Source organism: Vombatus ursinus, unplaced genomic scaffold, assembly GCF_900497805.2.
Source record: "Vombatus ursinus unplaced genomic scaffold, bare-nosed wombat genome assembly UNPS02011334.1, whole genome shotgun sequence".
NCBI lineage: Eukaryota > Metazoa > Chordata > Mammalia > Diprotodontia > Vombatidae > Vombatus > Vombatus ursinus.
The window spans coordinates 176,599-197,176 of record NW_020951112.1 but is presented as its reverse complement, the minus strand read 5'-3'; the positions used below and the strand labels follow the sequence as shown (position 1 = coordinate 197,176).

At 40.4% G+C, this 20,578-nt stretch overlaps 1 protein-coding gene across 2 annotated transcripts in view; it reads left to right on the top strand.

Annotated features, from left to right (window-relative positions):
- STAB2 (stabilin 2) overlaps positions 1 to 20,578 on the top strand; it is a 164,216-nt gene that overhangs the window by 109,288 nt on the left and 34,350 nt on the right. For both annotated transcript variants that reach the window (XM_027855863.1, XM_027855864.1), the window contains exons 45-52: positions 4,402 to 4,521; positions 6,854 to 6,901; positions 7,037 to 7,120; positions 8,976 to 9,122; positions 10,563 to 10,703; positions 11,437 to 11,496; positions 15,422 to 15,598; positions 19,701 to 19,790. In XM_027855863.1, coding sequence (XP_027711664.1) covers positions 4,402 to 4,521; positions 6,854 to 6,901; positions 7,037 to 7,120; positions 8,976 to 9,122; positions 10,563 to 10,703; positions 11,437 to 11,496; positions 15,422 to 15,598; positions 19,701 to 19,790 — 867 coding nt within the window. The remainder of the gene's footprint in view (positions 1 to 4,401; positions 4,522 to 6,853; positions 6,902 to 7,036; positions 7,121 to 8,975; positions 9,123 to 10,562; positions 10,704 to 11,436; positions 11,497 to 15,421; positions 15,599 to 19,700; positions 19,791 to 20,578) is intronic.

Genomic DNA, 20,578 nt, shown 5'->3' with positions numbered 1-20,578 from the left:
CAAAAGGTATGGACAGTTTTATAGCACTTTGGACCTAGTCCCAAATTGTTCTCCAGAATGGTTTGACCAGGTCACTACTCCACCAGCAGTTCATTGATGTACCTATTTTTCCCTCATCCCCTCTAGCATTTCTAATTTCTGATAGGGGTAAAGTAGTACCTCACAATTGTTTTATTTTGCATTTCTCTAATCAAACGGTGATTTACAGCATTTTTTTTCATATGACTAAAGGTAGCTTTAACTTATTCTTCTAAAAACTGCCCATTTATATCCTTTAGCCATTTATCATTGGAGAATGGCTCTTATTTTTATAAATTTGACTTAGTTCTATACTCAATATATATTTGGAAAATGAGGCCTTTATCAGAAAAACTTCCTAATGCTCTTCAAAGTCATGCCTGTTACCTATTCTGAATCATCCCTAAGGTTGGATCTAGATAAGTAGATAAATGAAGTAATTACCCCAGACCTTTCACTTGGGGTGTGACCCTAGGAGGATTCAAAGCTAGCTATCTATCAATCTATCTATCTACCTACCATCCTCTCAATTCATCTATCTATCTATCTACCTACCCTATCTATCTTTCTATCCATATATGCATGATATAAATATACATGTAAATATGCACATATATTTACATGTAAACGTACACATATATTTGTGTAAATATGCACATGTTTCTGTATAAATACATACATATATATGCATATATAGTATATATTATGTATGCATATACACACACACACAAACACACAAATTAGTCTTTAAATTTCCCCTCTCTCTGTTCACCTCCATTACCAAATTCAGTACTATCCAAATACATCTTGGAATTGGGTTTCTGTGGTTCTTTTTCCATGTTAAATATTTCAACCTGATTTCTCAGATATACAAATAGATATGTGCTATTATCAACCTGGATGTTCCCTCCAACAATGCATATAGCAACTCATCTCCGGCTGCCCATCTCATCCCCTCTTTACAGGTGAAAAAAAACCTGAGACTCGGATAGGTGAAGTGATTTTTCCAGGGTCACACAGCTAATAAATCCCTAGATTGTCTCAACCTTTCCCTATGAAACTATTTAACAATGGTATAGCAGAAATTACCTGAAATTACGTTGCATAGATTTTCTATTAACTTATCTGTGTGCATAGATCATAGGATCATAGATTTAAAACTAGAAGGGGTTCTTGAGTCTGACCTCTCCCCATTTTAAAGATAAGAAAACAGTGACCCCTAAAGTTTAAGTGGTTGGCCCAGAACTGCATAGCTATTAAGTGTCGGGATCTTAAATTTAGGGACCTTAAAGACCAGTGAGTCCCAAACCTTGTGTTTTACAGAGGGTAAAACTAAGGCACAGAAAGGTTAAGCGATTTGCCCAGGGTCAAGCAGCTAATAAGTATCTGGGGCAGGATCTGAACTCAGGTCTTCCTAACTCCAAGCCCATGGCCCTCTCCGCCGTGTCATGCTGCCGCTCACATTGTTTCCTTTGATGGAATGTAAGCTCCATGAGGGCAGGAACTACTCCATCTTTGTCTTTTTATCTTCAAGGACCACAGTATAGGTGCTTATAAACAAATAATTAATTGTGTACACCCAGCTGCCTCTTATCCAAAGAGACAAGATGGAGGCCAAGATTGGTGTGTCAGTATTTTTCTGGGATGCTCCCCAGAGCTCCCCTGAGTCATTCACGTAGCTGTACTTGGCACAAGAAGCAGGCATCTCTCCCAGAAAGTTGTGATGCTTCAGAGACTTATTTCTATAAATACTTCCCGTCCTTTTATTTATAGTACTGAACACCTGAGATTCCCAGGGCCTTTTGGAAACTGTTTAGCCCAGAATTGCTATCCCTGGCCCTCTCTTGAGTACAAGGACTGCATTGTTCTCTTTGGTTGGCTTGGCAACCTCCCTTCCTCAGAATGCTCTCAGGCATGCGGTCATTCTGCAGGGACAGAACAAAGCAATGATAGAGGGCCAGCAATCTTGGCACTGTGCCCGTGGCTTTATCCTACCAGTTCTTGGCCTCGTTTCAGGACTCATCACGCTGGTTTTCAGGAGCAGGCTGCCTTCTTGCCACTTGTAATGAATAACCTTTCTTAAGCATCACGACTCACATTTCAAAAACATCTTGAGGTTTACAAAGCACTTCCCTCCCAATGGCCCTGGTGAACACAGTGACTCCGCAGTCAGAGGAGCTGGGTTCAAATGCTACTTCTGACACTACTACTGACTACTTCTGACTAACCTTGAGTCAGTCACTTAACATCTTGGAGCCTCAGTTTCCTCATCTGTATAATGAACGATTTGGACTAGGTGACTTCGGAGGTGCCTTCCAGATCGAGAGATAGGCTCTTACTCTTGCGTATTAAGCTCCAAAGATAAATAAAGAATTGGTCTCTTCTCTCAAGGTGCTTACCATTTAATTAGGCTGATAGGACTTGTACATGGAGAAACAGAAGGTGAATTCAAACACGAAAAGGAGGGCATAGGGGAGGTACAAAGTGTGCTGAGCTCTCCACTAGGAAGAAACACAAACGCAAATCTCTTAACCTTAGTTTCCTTATCTGTAAAATGAGAGGGTTGGACTAGATGGTCTTTAAGACCCCTCCCAACTCTAAGTCCATGATCTCATGATGTAGATTGTGTACATGTGTAAGTGAACAAATGAATGAATGAATGGATGAATGAAGTACTTCACTCCCAGTGGTCCTAGTGAAAGCAAGGACTCTAGAGTCAGGGCGTTCCAGAATGAAGGAATGATTTACTGTATATCTCCATAGCTACCTTACCTCTTCCTTCCCTGATTAACCCAAACTGAATGTGCTCTACTCAGAGCCCTCTTGTCCCTTATGGGCCTTGTTCATGATGCTAAACAGTGATGCAAGGCACCCAGTGCTGAGGAAAGAGCATCAGACACGGAGTCAGGAACAACCTCAACTGAAATTCCACCTTACAACGCCGAGGAAGGCATTGAATGCCTCTAAGTCTCAATTTTCTCATCTGTAAAATGGGCCTATTGCCGTCAATAGTACCAACCTCCCAAGCTTGTTGTGAGACTCAATTGATGAAACACATGAAAACCACTTTGTAAACCTGAAAGTTTTATACTATTATTTTTTTCCCAGAACTGGGATTTGATTAATGTCATAAGCTCCCATGTGAGGAATTGCTTTTCACCAGTGCAGATAACCAAGCAGTTGTATAAGTATACATACATGCTTATATACATACATCTTTATAGTCTTAGGGAATTACCAGGGGCATTGAGAGGTTAAGTAATTTGCTCAGGGTCACACAGCCAGTGTGTATCAATAGTGCGACTTCAACTTAGATCATCCTGACTTGGGGGTCAACTTTCTATCCATTCCTCCATGCTGTTTCTTTCTTATTTCTCCATACTGGTCACCCATCAACATTGTTTATCAGGTATACCCAAGTCTTTCCCTTGTCGTTATCAATTGTCTTCACCTCAGCTGTGAGTTCTTTGGGGGCAAGGACAGTATTGGCATCCTCGCTCACTTAGCCCCACACAATGGACATTCAATAAATGCTACAGATGTCTGATCATGATACCAACTGTCTCGCAAGCTGCTGCCCCCATTGACTCTGGTGCCCTTGCCCATAGCTGGCTCTGAGCCTGGGAAAGCAACATGGGGAATGGAAATTGACTGGAAACTATATTGCTCATGAGATAATCAATATTGAATAGGAAGGGGTCCAGAGGTCATCTAGTCAGCCCCCTCGTTTTGCAGATGGGAGAACTGAGGCACATAGAGATGAAGTGATTTGTCCAAAGTCACACAAGGAGTAAAAATCAGAGGGGAGACTTGAGCCTAGGTCCTCCGTCTCCAAAGCCTATGTTCTTTCTACTTTGCAATGCTATTTGGGTTAAGAGCCAGGAGATGTTATATAATAATGTTACATTTTTATAATATTTATATGGTATCTAATATAAATATTATTATATAACATGAGCTATAATAATAACAGTTATTATGATAACCATCTCAGCAGCCCATGGCATACCCCTATAGGGCTAGAGATATGTCATGGTGAGCCTGCCATCTTGTAAATCAAGCAGGATGGATGTATCTGTTGCCTACCAGATTAAATCCACTGGAATCCATCAATCAGTCCATCAACAAGCATTTTTTAAGTGTTTGCTATGTGCTAAGTGCTGTGCTTGTCTCTGGGAATACAAGTAGAAAGAATGAACCAAACCTACTTACACAGACGCTTACATTTTAAAGACAAATCATGACATGAGCAAGAATAGAATCCCATTTTTTAAGGTTTGCCAAATGAATTTAAAAATTTTAAATAAAAAAAATACTTGCGTTGCAAGTATGTCTGAAACAAGCAAATTAATCAAATCACTCATCCATTGGCAATGACACTAGAGAAATGGTGGTTGCAGTGAGTTTGCTGTCTGCAATCAAACTGGAGTAGAAGAAAGGACGTGCACCTGCAAACCAGGCTACAAGGGGGATGGATTCATCTGCCGGGGGCCCATATATCTGGTAAGCCATCACCTACTTCTTAGAAGAAGGCATGGTAGCAAAGGCAATAGTCCATCTCTGGGGAATAACCAAAAGAATGTTTTACTATCGATCTTACCAAGTTTTTTCCTTGGTCTTTACAAATAAATGAATGAATGAATGGATAAACAGATAGATAAACTGATTAGAGCATTTGTTTATTAAACACAGTTTGTACCCCACCCAACCCTTCTTAATGTTGTAATGTGTAATGATCACACATCCCTGGTAACTGATTCCATGAAAAGACCACCTACAGCTGAAACAGTAGAGAGGGTGGTTAATTCCTCAGGAACAGAGCTAAGTGAGAGCTAGCTAAGACAAGGGGTATTTAGGCAACCAAGCCTGGACAGAGACTAAGCAAAGAAGAGGAAGAATCAGAGTTTTGGGAGAGGAGAGTGCTAGGAGCTAGAAGAGAAGGGGCATCAGGTTAAACGTAGGGAATTCTTGTCTGGATCCACAGCTACCAGAGAACAGAGACTGAGCTGGTAGGGCAGGTACTTAGCTGGGGATTGAATTAGAAAAGCAAGGACTGTGCTAAGCTAGTCTCTAGAAACTGGTCTAAGGAGATTATAGCAAGATTCAAAATGTCAGGATGTAGTAAGGTCATATAGTAATGTCTAGTAAATGGTACCCATCAAGACGATATTATATAACCCACCATGATCTCAAAGGACTGATGATGAAGCACGCTACCCACTCCCTGGACCCAAGATGCAGAATGAAACACACATTGGGGGAACGGCCAATGTGGAAATTTGTTTTGCTTGACTGTGCATGTTTCTTTTTCCATTTAATAGTACTTTATTTTTTTCTAATTACATGTAAAGATAGTTTTCAATATTCATTTTTATAAGATTTTTTAGTTTCAAATTTTTCTTCCTCCCTCCCTCCCTTTCCCCGTCCCTAAGACAGCAAGCAATAATAAAGGTTATACATGTATAATCATGTTAAACATATTTCCACATTACTCATGTTGTGAAAGAAGAATCGGAACAAAAGGGAAAAACCATGAGAAACAAAACACACACAAAAAAGTTAAAATAGCATGCTTTGATCTGCATTCAGATTCCATAGTTCTTTCTCTGGATGTGGATAGCATTTTCCATAGTGAGTCTTCTAGAATTATCTTAGATCCTTACATTGCTGAGAAGGGCTAAGTCTATCAAAGTCAGTCATCACACAATGTGGGTGTTATGGCGTACAATGTTCTCCTGGTTCTGTTCATTTCACTCAGCATCAGTTCATTTAAATCTTTGCAGGTTTTTCTGAGGTCCACCCACTCATGATTTCTTATGGAACAACAGTATTCCATTACATTCATATACCACAACTTGTTCAGCCATTCCCCAATTGATGGGCATCCCCTCAATTTCCAATTCTTGGCCACCACAAAAAGAGCTGCCATAAATATTTTTGTATGTGTGGGTCCTTCTCCCTTTTTTATGATCTCTTTGTGATACAAACCTAGTAGTGCTATTGCTGAACCAAAGGGTATGCACAGTTTTATAGCCCTTTGGGCATAGTTCCAAATTGCTTTCCAGAATGGTTGGATCAGTTCACAACTCCACCATCAATGCATTAGTGTCCCAATTTTCTCACATTCTCTCCAACATTTATCATTTTCTTTTTCTATCATATTAGTCAGTCTGATAGGTGTGAGATAGTACCCTAGAGTTGTTTTAATTTGCATTTCTCTAATAAATGGTGATTTAGAGTATTTTTTCATATGACTATAGATAGCTTTCATTTCTTATCTGAAAACTGCCTGTTTGTATCCTTTGACCATTTATCAATTGGGAAATGACTTGTATTCTTATAAATTTGACTCTGTTCTTATATATTTGAGAAATGAGACCTTTATCAGAACTGTATATATTTCTTACAGGGGTTTTAATTTGTCTTTTTTTTTTCAGTTGGGGTGAAGGGAAAGAAGATTGTGGGGGGAGGATAGGAAAAAATATTTCTTAATCCAAAAAGATAAAATAAAATGTAAGTCACATAAAAGACAAAATTATAGAGTCACATCTGACAGTTTCCTATATGAAGTGTCTCCTTCTGGCCTCAACCCCATCCGTACTTGGAATGTTAGGCATATTCTGATCAAAGGATTTGGGATTTGGCCAAGGGGTTTCTTGGTCAGGCAGGGGTCAGGCTAACTAGACTCCAGGGTCTCTCCCAGGGCCGAGATGCTGAGATGTTGTAGATGCTGGGTAATGGGGTTTGCTTGGTTCCTTCCTCCAATGATATGGTATTCTTGTGTCCATTCCGGAGACAATAAGTCACATTACACTGTTTCATTTTCTGATTACAGGAACTTCCCAAAAATACTCAGACCACCCCCTACTTCTTTCATCTTCAGGTAAGGAAATCTCAGTGTGTATGTGGCAGTCAGACCATTGGCTAGAGCCATCTAGGCTCTTTAGGTCAAAAAAGACCTCAGGAGCTATCTAGATGATGATGATGACGATGATGATGATTTTCTTCATTTTGCCAGGAAAATAGCATTAGAGACCTGATGGGCCCAGGTCCCTTCACTGTCTTTGTGCCTTTGAGGGACGCTTTAGAGAATGCATCCCAGGTAAGAAAATCACCCTGGGGGCAACCTAAAATGCAAAGTACATACTTTTTGGCCCTAATGAATGAGGTGGGGCCTGAGAAGCCACAAGGAAGTACATTTGGAAGGAGGAACTTGCTAAACACTACGGCTGTCCAATAACAAAATGAGCTGTTGAGAAATAATGAGCTCTCCATCACTTGAAGTGTACAGGCAGGTACTGGCTGCCATTTTGAGAAATGGATGAAAAGTTAGACTAGATGACTGCCAAAACCCCTTACAATTCCAAGATGAAGAGGTGATATAGTTTAGTGGAAAGGGGCCTCCACTGGCAGTCAAGAGAACCTGGGTTTGAATCCCAGCTGTGACACTCGCTGGCTGTGCAAACAAGAACAGATCACTTTTTCTCCATAAGCCTCAGTTTCCTCACTTGTAAAATGAGGGTGGTAATACTTCACTAACAACCTCTCCAGTGTGTTGTGAGGGCAAGTGCTTTGTAAACCTTGAATCATAGATTTGGAGCTGGAAGGGACCTAACTTGGAGATCTTCTGGTCTAGTCCCTTCATTTAACAAGTGAAGTAAATGATATCCAGATACCTAAGAGGCAGTATTGTGTAACAGATAGGATACTCAACTTAGAGCCAGGAAGATCTGAGTTTAAATTCTGCTTCAGATCCTTACCAGCTGGGTGACCTTGTGCAAGTCCTATGACCTATCCGTGCCTCAGTTTCCTCATCTGCAAAATGGAGCTGGATTCACTGGTTTCAGAGTTTCTCCCATCTCTAGATAACCCTAAGTTATGCCTTGCCAATTAATATATAAACTGAATTATACTTATTATTACTTCTTTTTCATCTTTCTTGAAAAAGTTAGATGATGACAGTTATACGATAGGTTAAAAAATAGCACTAGATCCTTGCTCCCCACTTATCCAACCCATTTTGCTTTTATGGAGGGGTACTAAGGAGAAAAAGAAAAGAGTATAAGAAAGTAGAGGGGAATGAGTGACTATGGGACGTTCCCGGTATCGGCAGCTTGGAAGGGTGGATGGGGTGTCCCAGGAGGACTAGCACATCTGGTATGAGGGCTTACTGGGCCCTTTTCAGGGCTGCTCGTCCAACTTTGGTGTCAATCTTTTACCCGACTCACACCTGTGGCTCCAAGAAGCTGTAGCATGCAGCGGCCACACCCCAGTAAAAACCATCTTGGCAGACTTGAGGGTAACCAAGCGGCGGCAAACCCATCAGTGAGTCAGGGGGATGTCTGCCCCAAGCATGTGAAGACTCCCCCAGCAGAATGGGTGAATGAGAACAATTTGTTCCAGTGGCCACGAAAGCAGCTAAAGCAGGCGCCGTGGAGTGCTTAGAGCTTGGTCAGACATCAAAGACACCAAGGTCATCCACTGCATCTTGGGACATCACCAGTCATCTTGACTTTTGTCCTGCCACTGGACTTCGATGACTCAGGAAGACAGAGTGAAGCTGAGGACTTTGTGCAACTCTGCCTCCCTTAAATCCAGTTCACACACAAGCCAAGACATCGCCCTGTGATGTCTTTGGTCCTCTTCAAAAATGAAGGACAAACAACAACACTGACCACTAGGTAGCACAGTGGATAAAGCACTGGACTTGGAGTGAGGGAGACCTGTGTTCAAATTCTACCTTAGGTATTTACTTGCTTGTAGCCCTAAGCAAGTCACTTAACCTCTGCCTCTTTCCTCATCTGTAAAATGGGGATAATAGCCAATAATTGCCTTCCAAGGTTGTTGTGAAGATCAAATGAGATACCAGATGTAAAGCACTTTGCAAACCTTAATGATACATATAAATGTTAACTATCGCTGTTGCTGCTGTTATCCTCATTCTCCTCATAACCCAGGTCAAAGAGTGGACCACCAAGGGGGTTATGCCACAGATCCTTCGATACCACATGGTCTCCTGCCACCAGCTGCTCTTAGAAAACCTAAAGATGATTCCAAGTATGATTTCACTTCAAGGGGAAGCTGTCCACATCACTGTGTCACAGGTAAGAGAAGCAGCCTCCTAAAGCCCCCAGGGCAGGGGGCACAGTTCTTACTCCTTCCAAACTTCTCTCATCACCTTTTTTCACTGGCTTATGGATGGGAGGGAACATCAGGTCCTTATCAAACTCCCCCCATGTCCAACCTAGATTGGATTCCTGTATGGCCATAGGTAATAAATAGACACCTCAGAGTCAATCACTAATAAACTATTACTATTGATTGTTAAAATTTATACTACATCTTGTGCTTTTCTGCCCACGAAAATTGCCTTATTTAGTTCATTTTCTTATTAAAACAGTAACTAGTAAAACTTTGAATGACTAAAATGGGAGGCAGCTTCATACAATGGATAGAACCTAGACGTGAAGTCAAGAAACCTTGGGTCTGAGCCCTGCCTCAGATACCTACTAGCTCTTTGACCCTGTGCCTCAGTTTACTCATCTACAAAAATGAAAAGGTTGGACTTGATGGTCTCTAAGGCCCCTTCCGGCATTAGACCCATAATTCTATGATCACTAATTGATCTCTTGCCCCAGAGCTATAATTAGTGAATATGTCAGCTGTAACTGCCCCAGGCAAGCAGCACTGGAAGGAGGTCGGTGGGGCAGAGTTGGGCCACAGAGGCACTCAGCTAGGCTCTAAGAACTACCAGGAGTTTTCTATCTTCATGAATAATTCTAGATATCTAGGTACTAGGCTCAATGTTTCTATGCTGCCAAAGAGAACTGAGAGTGTAGCTAACACCCTCTCAATTTCAGAGCCCTAGTCACACCAACTGTCCTTTCGGCTCTCTTCTGCCCACAATTATTGTATGACGAGCAGCTACCAGGTGCTGTAGTGAATGCAGAGCTTGAATTAGAGTCCAGAAGACCTGAGTTCAAATCTTGCCTTAGTTATTAGTGGTATAACCCTTTACAATCCACTTAAACTCACTTGGCTCAAAAAAGTTTCCACATTTGTAAATTGGGGCTGATGATAGCACTTACTTCACAGAGCTGTTGTGGAGATCAAATGAAATAACATACACATACATATAAAGCAGAGTTTAAAATATACATAAACGTTAGCTATAATAATAACTATTATTGTTATCAGTAGGTCAAATACTTGGCTGGAAATTAGGAAGATGAATTGAATCCCACTTCTAGCATTTACTAATGATGTGACAATGGGCAAGTCATTTAAACTTTCAGCCTCAGTTTACCCACCTATAAAATGGGAGTGATAATGTCTATTGTAACTGTCTTATGGGTTTTTCATGGAAGCTCAAATGTAAGTAAATTACTCTTTCAGCCTTAAAGTCCTATATAAGATAAACTACTACTACTTTTATTGTCCTCATCATTACTATTATTATTATTTGTTGTGGCTTTATGAGTCATTCAATACGCCCCGTCATCAATTTGGATTTGGTCATTAATTTTGTTTTTGATTCATTTCAGGATACAGTATATTTAAATGGCAAAACTAAGATAGTCTCCAGTGATATCATCTGTAGCAATGGGGTAATCCACATCATAGACCAAGTGTTGGTTCCAAAAAATTTGCAAGAAATCCACAAAGATACCTCTGGGAATAATATGGTGAGTAAAGACGGATCATGTTAACTTGAAATCTGGGCCAGTTAGGTGATGCCTTGGATAGAGCTCCAGGCCTGGAGTCAGGAGTTCAAATTCAGCCTCAGACACTTACTAGCTGTGTGAATTTGGACAAGTCACTTCACCCTGTTTGCCTCAGTTTCCTCATCTGTAAAATGAGCTGGAGAAGGAAATGGAAAACCATTCCAAGATCTCTGCCAAGAAAATCCCAAATGGAGTCATGAGGAGTCAGAAACAACTGAAACTTGGAGATTCCACTAAATTCAATTAAGCATGTTTCTAATCCAAAGGGGGGATTATCTAAATCCTTATTTGATTCAATTCAATAAACATTTATTAAGCATCAGTAAGTGTTGGGTATTGTGGTAGGCATTTAGAATACAATAATAAAATAAAAACCAACCTCTGCCCTCAGGAAGCTTACATTCCACTGGGAAAGTGCCCCTCCCCCTTTAAACACATTCATTCATTTATTCAACAAGCATTTATTAAGCATCTATTGTATTATTGAGCATATTATAACTGTATGTTAAGCATACATTATACTTTGTATTTATATCCTCAGAGCTTAGAACACTGGCTGGCACATAGTAAGTGTTTAATAAGTATTTGTTGATTGATTGCCAGATTGAATATTAGAACCCCAAATACATGAATTGTCTACCAACTTAACTCTTGGTCAGATGAGACGAAACATAAAATATCTGTCTCTTTGTAGGAGAATCTCACCTCAGTGGCAATTCACTATGGATACCTGAAGTTCAGCAACATGCTACAGGTAAGAACTGTTGTTGTTGTTGTTGTTATTTGTCCTTCATTCTCAAAGAGGACCCCGACATCAGGGAGGTGATGCTATGACTTGCAAATGAATTGGATATAAGTGAGGGAGGGCTGTGCAAAGTCACCAGTCCACTTTCTCCTCTGGAGCCATCTGAGTCCAGTGGCCAGATGTAAATCAGGACAACTGGAGATGGCCCCCGGTAAGAACTCAGGAAGTGAATGAGGGCTAAGTGCTAGGAAGTGTCTTCTCAGGACAGCTCTATTTTCCCAGGTCAGCATGGGGAAAGGCAGACACTCTGGAGGACAAGCTAATATCGTCTCACCTGCTTACTACCAGTAGGACCTCTGACAAGTATTTAAACTTGTCGGTTCCTCCGTTTCCCTCACCTATAAAATGAAAGGATTGGGACTAAATAATCCCTTTCTTCGTCCAGCTCTGAATTCATATAACGCACCATAAATTCAGCAAATCTCCATAGTCCCTTGGGGTTGTACACACAGTGAAGGGATCAGAGTGGGAAGGGAGCTCCACTGTCATCTGGCCCAGCCCCTACACGAAGCATGAATCCTTTGCTTACCTACAACAACCCTAATCATCTAGCTTCTAGTTGAAGATTTCCAATGACACAGAGTTCACTACCTCATGAAACAGGTCATTCTATTTTTAGATAGCTTTAACTTGGGGAAAACTGCTTCCTCAAATTGAATAGAAATCCACCCCCCTGTAACTTACTCCCATTATACTCATTCTGTCTTCTCATGCTCAGAAAATGTTCTAATTCCTTTTCTTCATGACAGTTTTTAAAGAGTTGAAGACATTCATCAAATCCCCTTACCCTTCTTCTCCAGGCTAAAGTTTCTACTCCTTTCCTCTGATTCTTGAATGGAATGGTATCACAACTCAACATGCTGGCTGCCATCTTTTGGGCAATAACCTAGTTTATTCAGAATCCTACATCTAGAGGTCATCTAGTCCAACCCCTTTGTTTAACAGATGGGGGAACTGAGGCTTGGTCAGTGAGTTGCCTAAAGGATCACAGGAAGCAAGTGTCAGAGGTGAAATGTGAACCCAGGGCTTCTGATTCCAAAGTCAGTGCTCCTTCCATTGTACCATGTCACTTTCTGTCCTCTTTTTTAAAATTTTGTAACATTTTTATTTAAAGTTTTAAGTTCCAAATTCTATTCCTCCCTCCTCCCCTCCCTGAGATGGTAAACAATCAGATATAGGCTACACATGTGCAATCATGTAAAACATTTTCATATTGGTCATTTTAAGAAGACTTGAATAAAGGGGGGATGAATGAAAAAAAAGAAAGGGAACAGCATGTTTCAGTCTGTATTCAAACAACGTCAGTTCTTTCTCTGGAGGTGGATAGTATGCTTCATCATTAGTCCTTTGAGATTGTCCTGGATCATTGTATTGCTGAGAATAGCTAAGTCATTCACAGTTCAGTCATCGAACAATATTGCTGTTTCTATGTACAACATCCTCCTGGTTCTACTTTACTATGTTATCAGTTCATGTAAGTCTTTCCAGGTTTTTCTGAAATCTTCCTGCTTGTCATCTCTTACAGCACAATAATATTCCATTACAATTATATACCACAGCTTGTTTAGCCATTTCCCAATTCATGGGCATCTCTTTGATTTCCAATTCTCAGCCACCACAAAAAGAGCTGCTAGAAATATTTTTGTACAAATAGGTCCTTTTCCCTTTTTTTTTTTTGGATGTCTTTTGGATATAGACCTAGCAATGGTACTGCTGGATCAAAGGGTATGCACAGTTTTATAGCCCTTTGGACATAGTTTCAAATTGCTCTCCAGAATGGTTGGATCAGTTCACAACTTTATCAGCAGTACATTAGTGTCCCAGTTTTCCCACAACTCCTCTAACATTCAACATTTTCCTGTTTTGTAATATTAGCCAATCTGATAGGTGTGAGGTGGCACCTCAGAGTTGTTTTAATTTTCATTTCTCTAATCAATAATGATTTAGAGCATTTTTTCATACAGCTATACACAGTTTTGATTTCTTTGTCTGAAAACTGCCTGTTCATATCCTTTGACCATTTATCAATTGGGGAATGACTCATATTTTCAAAAATCTGACTTAGTTCTCTATATATTTGAGAAATGAGGCCTGTATCAGAAATACTTGTTGCAAAAATGTTTTCCCAGTTTTCTGCTTTCCTTATAATTTTGGTTGCATTGGTTTTGTTTGTACAAAAACTTTTTAAATTTTATATAATCAATATTGTCTATTTTACATTTTACAATGCTCTCTATATTTTCTTTCTTCCTGAACTATTCCCTTATCCATAAATATGACATTGCTATTCCATGCTTTCTTAATTTGCTTATGATACCACCCTTTATGTGTAAATCATGTGCCCATTTTGACCTTACCTTCTTATACGTTGTGAGATTTTGGTCTATTCCCAGTTTCTGCCATTCTATTTTCCAGTTTTCCCAGCAATTTTTGTCAAATAATAAGTTTTTGTTCCAAAAGCTTGGATCTTTGGGTTTATCATATACTAGATTACTATTGTCATTTACTACAATGCAAATTGTAACTAATCTGTTTCACTGACCCACCACTCTATTTCTTGGCCAGTACCAGATTGTTTTGATAATTACCATTTTATAGTACAGTTTGAGGTCTGATTTTTTTTCATTGATTCCCTTGATATCCTTGAGAGCTTTTGTTCTTCCAGATGAATTTTGTTATTATTTTTTCTAGCTCTATAAAATAATTTTTTGATAGTTTGCTTGGTATGGTGCTGAATAATAGATCAATTTAAGCAGAACTATCATTTATATTATATAGGCTTGGCCTACCCATGAGCCATTAAGTTTTTTCCAATTGTTTAGATCTGACTTTTTTTGTGTGACAAGTGTTTTATAGTTGTGTTCATACAGTTCCTGGGTTTGTCTTGGCGGGTAGCCTCCCAAGTATTTCATGATGTCCTCTTTTTGAAAAGAATTCTTAAACATTTTACTGATGTTTTTCAACATCACTTGTCCCTTCTTGTTGACCAGCGCCATCAGTAGTATCACCTCCCGTACCACCAAAGTCTTCCTTCAAAGAAGTTAAGCAAAATAAATGAATATAATGGCCATCTCTTACAAAGTATGCCCCATTCAACGCCCACAGTCTACCACTTCTCTGCTAAGGGGAGGATTTGTTTCCCCAACAATTCAATAAAGTAAAATTTTTGCTGCATTAATGAAAGTTCTAAAGTCCTTTACCAGCATTTTCTTTGACCTTATTGTGATCATTGTGTGAATCATCCTCACTCTGCTTTCTTCACTCTGAGTCGGGTCATCCAAGCCTTTCCAAGTTTCCTGAATGCTTCCCATTAGTTCAGGGATGGGGATACTGCAGCCTCGAGGCCACATGTGCCCTCTAGGTCCTCAAGTGTGGCCCTTTGTCTAAACCTAAACTTCACAGAACAAATCCCCTTAAGAAAAGGATTTCTTCTGTAAAACTTGGCCTCAGTCAAAGGGCCGCACCCAAGGACCTAGAAGGTCACAAGTGGCCTTGAGCCCTCAGGTTCCCCACCCCTGTATCAGTGATTACTTCCCATTCATATGCCATAGTCTGTTTGACTCTCATTGATGGGCACCTACTTTGATTATGGCTCTTTGGTATTATCAGACTCACTGCTATAGATGGTTTTACACATTTAGGGGTTTTCCTTCTGTCTTGGACTTCCTTTGGGGTTCATGAGCTCTTCTAAGATGATGGGGCCCAAGGAGGCCCCAGTCTGACTGACATCTCTGTGCATCACAGGGTTTCTAGTAAACCACTGAAAGTTATGGGGGAAGGGGCAGTTGAGGTTTTCACACCGTTTAAACTGTTTCCTCTCTGCTCCCTTTGCTTTGTGGCTGGAGGCCTGAAGCCACTTCACTGTGTGTTTCAGGATGCTGGTTTGCTAAGTTTCATCAATGACCCCATTCACAAGCCCGTAACCCTGTTCTGGCCCACCGACAAAGCTCTGGAGGCCCTTCCCCAGGAACAACAAGATTTCTTGTTTGCCAAAGACAACAAGGACAAACTGAAGGATTACCTCAAGTTCCACATCATCAGAGATTCCAAGGTAAGAGCTCCAAGGGCCCCACCGAGAACTCAGTGGTGTCTCACGGACCAGCACCCCTCTGAGCCTGAAGTAAGACCAGCCATGGACATAGGGTGGCTGCCTACTCCATGTGATCTTACACAAGACCCCACGTGCCCTGGAATTTGCTCACCCTCCCCTTCCTCCCCAAGCATGGTATTTATTTCTAATAGATGTTACTGATGTCTTTTGGTTTTACATCACCTGGATTCCCCCCATTTACCTCTCCCCCTCCCACTTCCAGAGAGTTATGCCTCATAAAAAAGAGTCTTTTTTTTTAAGAAAAAAAAGAGGAAGAAGAAAAATAATAAAGTGAAACTGATCGCATCAGAAAAATATCTGATGTTATATGCAATGTTATACATCTGTGGATCCCAATCTCTTCCAAAGGGGGAGTCCTTTTCCTATCTCCCCTCTAAGGCCAAGTTTATTCTTTATCATTTTACAACATTCCATTTCTAGTGTTCTGGGGTAGTTTTCCTTTCCATTTAATTATTTCTCATATTGTTTTCTTGGCTTTGCCTACTTCCTTCTGCATCAGTTCATGTAAATCTTCTTATACTTCTCTGTAATCTTCCTCATCATCATATAATAATATATAGCATTTTAAGATTTGCAAAGCACTTTACAAATACTATCTCATTTGATCCTTACAAGTCCCTTATGTTGTTGTTCTTGTTGAATTCTTTTTTAGTTGTGTCCAAATCTTTGTGACCCCATTTGGGGTCTTCTTGGCAGAGATATTGGAGTGGTTTGCTACTTCCTTCTCCAGCTCATTTTACAGATAAGGAAACTGACGTAAACAGGGCTAAGTGACTTGCCCAGGGTCACACAGCTTGTAAGTGACTGAGGCCAGATTTGAACTCAGGTCCTCCTTACTCCATGCCCGACATTCTATCTACTGCACCACCTAGCTGCCCATAGTAACAATAGTTCATATTTAAACAATGTTTACTCTGTCCCAGGCACTGTGCTAAGCACCTTACAATTATTATTTCACTTAATCCTCACAACAACCCTGGGAGGTAAGTGCTGTTATTAACCTCATTTTACAGCTGAGGAAACTGAGGCAGACAGAGGTTAAGAAACTTGCCCAGGGTCTTATAGCTTGTAAGCATCTGAAGCAGGATCTGAACTCGGGTCTTCCTGATTTCAAATCCAGCACTCCATCCATCTCACCACCTAGAAGCCTCATTCATAGCCATTATTTATGACAGCACAAAAATATTCCATTCCATTCACCTACCTCAGCTTGTTCAACTCACCCCTCTTGGTGGGCATCACCTCAGCAATAACACAAGGTCACACTCTCCTCCTGCCTACCCTAAACTCCTGATTTTTAGAGCAATCAGACAATAAAGGCCTCTAGGAGGACACTATTAAATGTGTGTATATCACAGAAGGCCCTCAGGACCTTTCTCCTTGCTCTAGCTAATTAACACTGCAAGGCAGAAAGAGCTTCTAGTGAGTTTTAGTGAGAAAGAGGAAGAATATGTGAGAAACAACATACTGGCAAGGAGCCCCCCATGGGGACATTCTTTACCAGGATATTCAACACCAAAGTCAGATTGAGTTCTTCAAAATCAATTAAATCAATCAACAAGCATTTATTAAGCACCTACTATATTCCAGGCACTGTGCTAGCACTAGGCACTGGGGACACAGAGGCAAAAACAAAAGAGCCCTTCCCTTAAAGAAGCCTACCTGTTTGTTGTTGTTTGTCCTTCCTTCTCAAAGAGGACCATGATATCAGGGAGGTGATGCCATGATGTGCAGCCTCACTCTCTCCTCCAGAGCCATCTGGGTCCAGTGGTAAGATGTAGATCAGGATACCTGGAGATGACCTTGGATGCAGCGGAAGACGTTGGCCTTTTTAAGTTAAGATCTTTCCCAAGTCTCAGTTTGACTATTACTAAAAACAAGGCAAACAACCAAATATCTAAGATGGCGAGCTCTAACCAGTCTGATTGTTAAATTTTCTTTTCTTTTCTTATTTATTAATTTATTTTTGCTTTTCAACATTTACTTCCACAAGATTTTGAGTTCTGAATTTTCTCCTCATCTCTCCCTTCCCCCCACCCCAAAACGGCATGCATTCTGAATAACCCTTCCTCCAATCTGCCCTCCTTTCTATCACCCTCCTTTCTCTTATCCCCTTCCCTTTTTATTTTCCCGTAGGGCAGGATAAATTTCTATATCTCTTTGCCTTTTTAATTTTTTTATTAATTAATTAATTTATTTTTAGTTTTTACGATTGTTAAATTTTCAGTGCAAGCATTTACACCTTGGAAATCAACCATCACTACAAATCTGGGTTTGATTTACTGTTTTGTTGATTATCTAGTCTTAAGAAAGTGATAGACAAAATGCTAATAATAATGCAGATTAAACTTAAAAGGGTGGCCTACATTCATTTTTTTCTTCAGAGAGCTGGTTGTTAAACATTTACCAGCATACCCCTGGTTAAGACAAGATACTTTCTGGAATATCAAAGAAGTCTACCCAGTCATTTGTTAGCATTCTCTCCATCTTTGAATTACTTTGTATCTACTTCTCTGCGTACAAGTTAGCTCTATCCCAATCCACCTTCTGTAGACAATATGATCCTAGAGGGCAGGGAAGCTCTCCCTCTGAGATTCCCTCCGCTTTTTCCTGGATGTGTCTTATATGTAAATAGTCACTTGTATGTTGTGTCCCCCATTAGAATCGAGCTCCTTGAGGGCAGAAAATATTTGTGCCTTTCTTCGTGGCCCCAGTGCTTAGCACAGGACCTGGCACATAATAAGGGTTCAACAAATGCTTATTGATGGAGCAGCTAGGTGGCGCAGTGTATAGAGCTCTGGCCTTGGAGTCAGGAGGACCTGAGTTCAAATCCAACCTCAGACACTTAACACTTACTAGCCGTGTGACCCTGGGCAAGTCACTTAACACCAATTGCCTCACCAAAAAATAAATAAATAAATAAATGCTTATTCATGTGTGGAAGTCAAGGGAAGTTTTTTGTTTTTTTTGCATAGGGGAATATTCAAAATAGAAGGTAAAAATATGATAAATTGCCAAAAAGAATAATACTAGCTAATGTTTGTATAGAACTTTAAGATTTGCAAAGCACTGTTATCTGATGTTATCTCATTAAATAATAATAACAACAGCTAAGGTTATATAGCGCTTACAATGTGCCTGGCACTGTGCTAAGCACCTTAGAATTACTCTCTCATTTGACCCTCACAACAAGCCTTGGAGGTAGGTGCTATTATTAACCCCATTTTACAGATGAGGAAACTGAGGGTAACACTGGTTAAGTGACTTACCCAGAGTCACATAGCTAGTGAATGTCTGAGGCTGGATTTGAACTGGAGTCTTCCTGACTCCAGGTCCCGTGCTTTGTGCACTATGGTGCCCCATACTTGCCTTGGGAGATTAAGTGACTTCCCCAGGGTCACAAGGCTAGTAAATATAGGAGGCAGGATGCAAATTCAGGTTTTCTTTACTCCAGTTCCAACATCCTATCCACTGTACTACATAGCCACCTCAAAAATAGACAAACTGAATACTTGAGGAGTTCAGAGATGAGAAGAGTCACTTCCAGTAGACAGTTAGAAGAGGCAGCTTTGGGCTAATTATTGAAGAAACCATAGGATTTCCCAAGGCAGAGATGAGGGAAAGGCATTCATTCCACAGGAAGAGGAAATAAAGTCACAGAGGTACCACTAACAATTTCATCCATGTTATTAATCAGTCAATCAATAAGCATTCATTAAGTGCCTTCTGTTTGCTGGAAGCTCAAAGATAAAAATAAAACATCCTGTTGATAGAACCACGTGGCTAGCTGGGTCAACACCTTGATCACCTGACTTTCCCATAATTCTGCTCTAAACCAACCCTGAAAGCCGAGTCTCTCCAGACAGTCTTTCTTCACTGTCCTCTTTTTCCAGTGTCCAATTATTCTTCCCTTAAATAACGTCAAGCATCTTACTGAAAATATTACAACTCTTGGGAAAGGTGGCCCAAGAATGCTGTGTTTGCCAAGTACCCTGGGGTCCTTCAGGTGCCATATTAGTGAGGCACTGTTTCTCTCACCCAGATCTTGGCAGTGGACTTGCCCAGCATTGCATCCCGGAAGACCCTACAAGGTTCTGAACTCAATGTGAAATGTGGTGATGAGAACAACATTGTAAGTATTCTCCAGAAAGGTTGGGATGATGGAAACAAGTCTGTGGGGTCATAGGAACATGAATTTCAAACTGCAAGGTCATCTACAGACTGCCTCCTCATTTTATAGATGAGTTAATTGAGACCCAAAGAGGTTAATTAGTTTGCCCAAAGTCACACGGGTTGTTGTTAGTATTCAGCCATTTCAGTCATGTCAAATTCTTCATGACCCCATTTGGGGTTTTCTTGACAAAGATGCTGGAGTGGTTGGCCATTTCCTTCTCCAGCTCATTTTACAGATGAGGAAACTAAGGCAAACAGGGTGAAGTGACTGGCCCAGGGGTCACACAGCTAGTAAGTATCTGAGGCTGGATTTGAACTCAGGAAGATGAATCTTCCTGACGTGAGGCCCAGCACTCTATCCACTATGGCGCCACCTAGCTGCCCTAAGTGTCACATTGGTGGGATATGGGAAAGCTGAGATTTGAATCTGTGTCATTTGATTCCAAAACTAGCATTCTTTTCACTGAACTTTTTCAGATGCACAAAATAAAGGATTTTGTCAGTCTGGCTATTTTGTCCATACTATTATTATCATTATTGTTAATTGACAATCATTATCCATAATAACTTATTATCAATAGTATTAATGATAGCTACAATGTATATAGTACTTTAAGATTTTCAAAAGACAAACATAATCCCATTTGAGCCTCACAACCACCCTGGGAAATGGGTGCTGTTATTATCCCCTGTTTACAGTTAGGGAAGTGATTTGCCCAGGGTGATACAGCTCGTGTCTAAGACAGC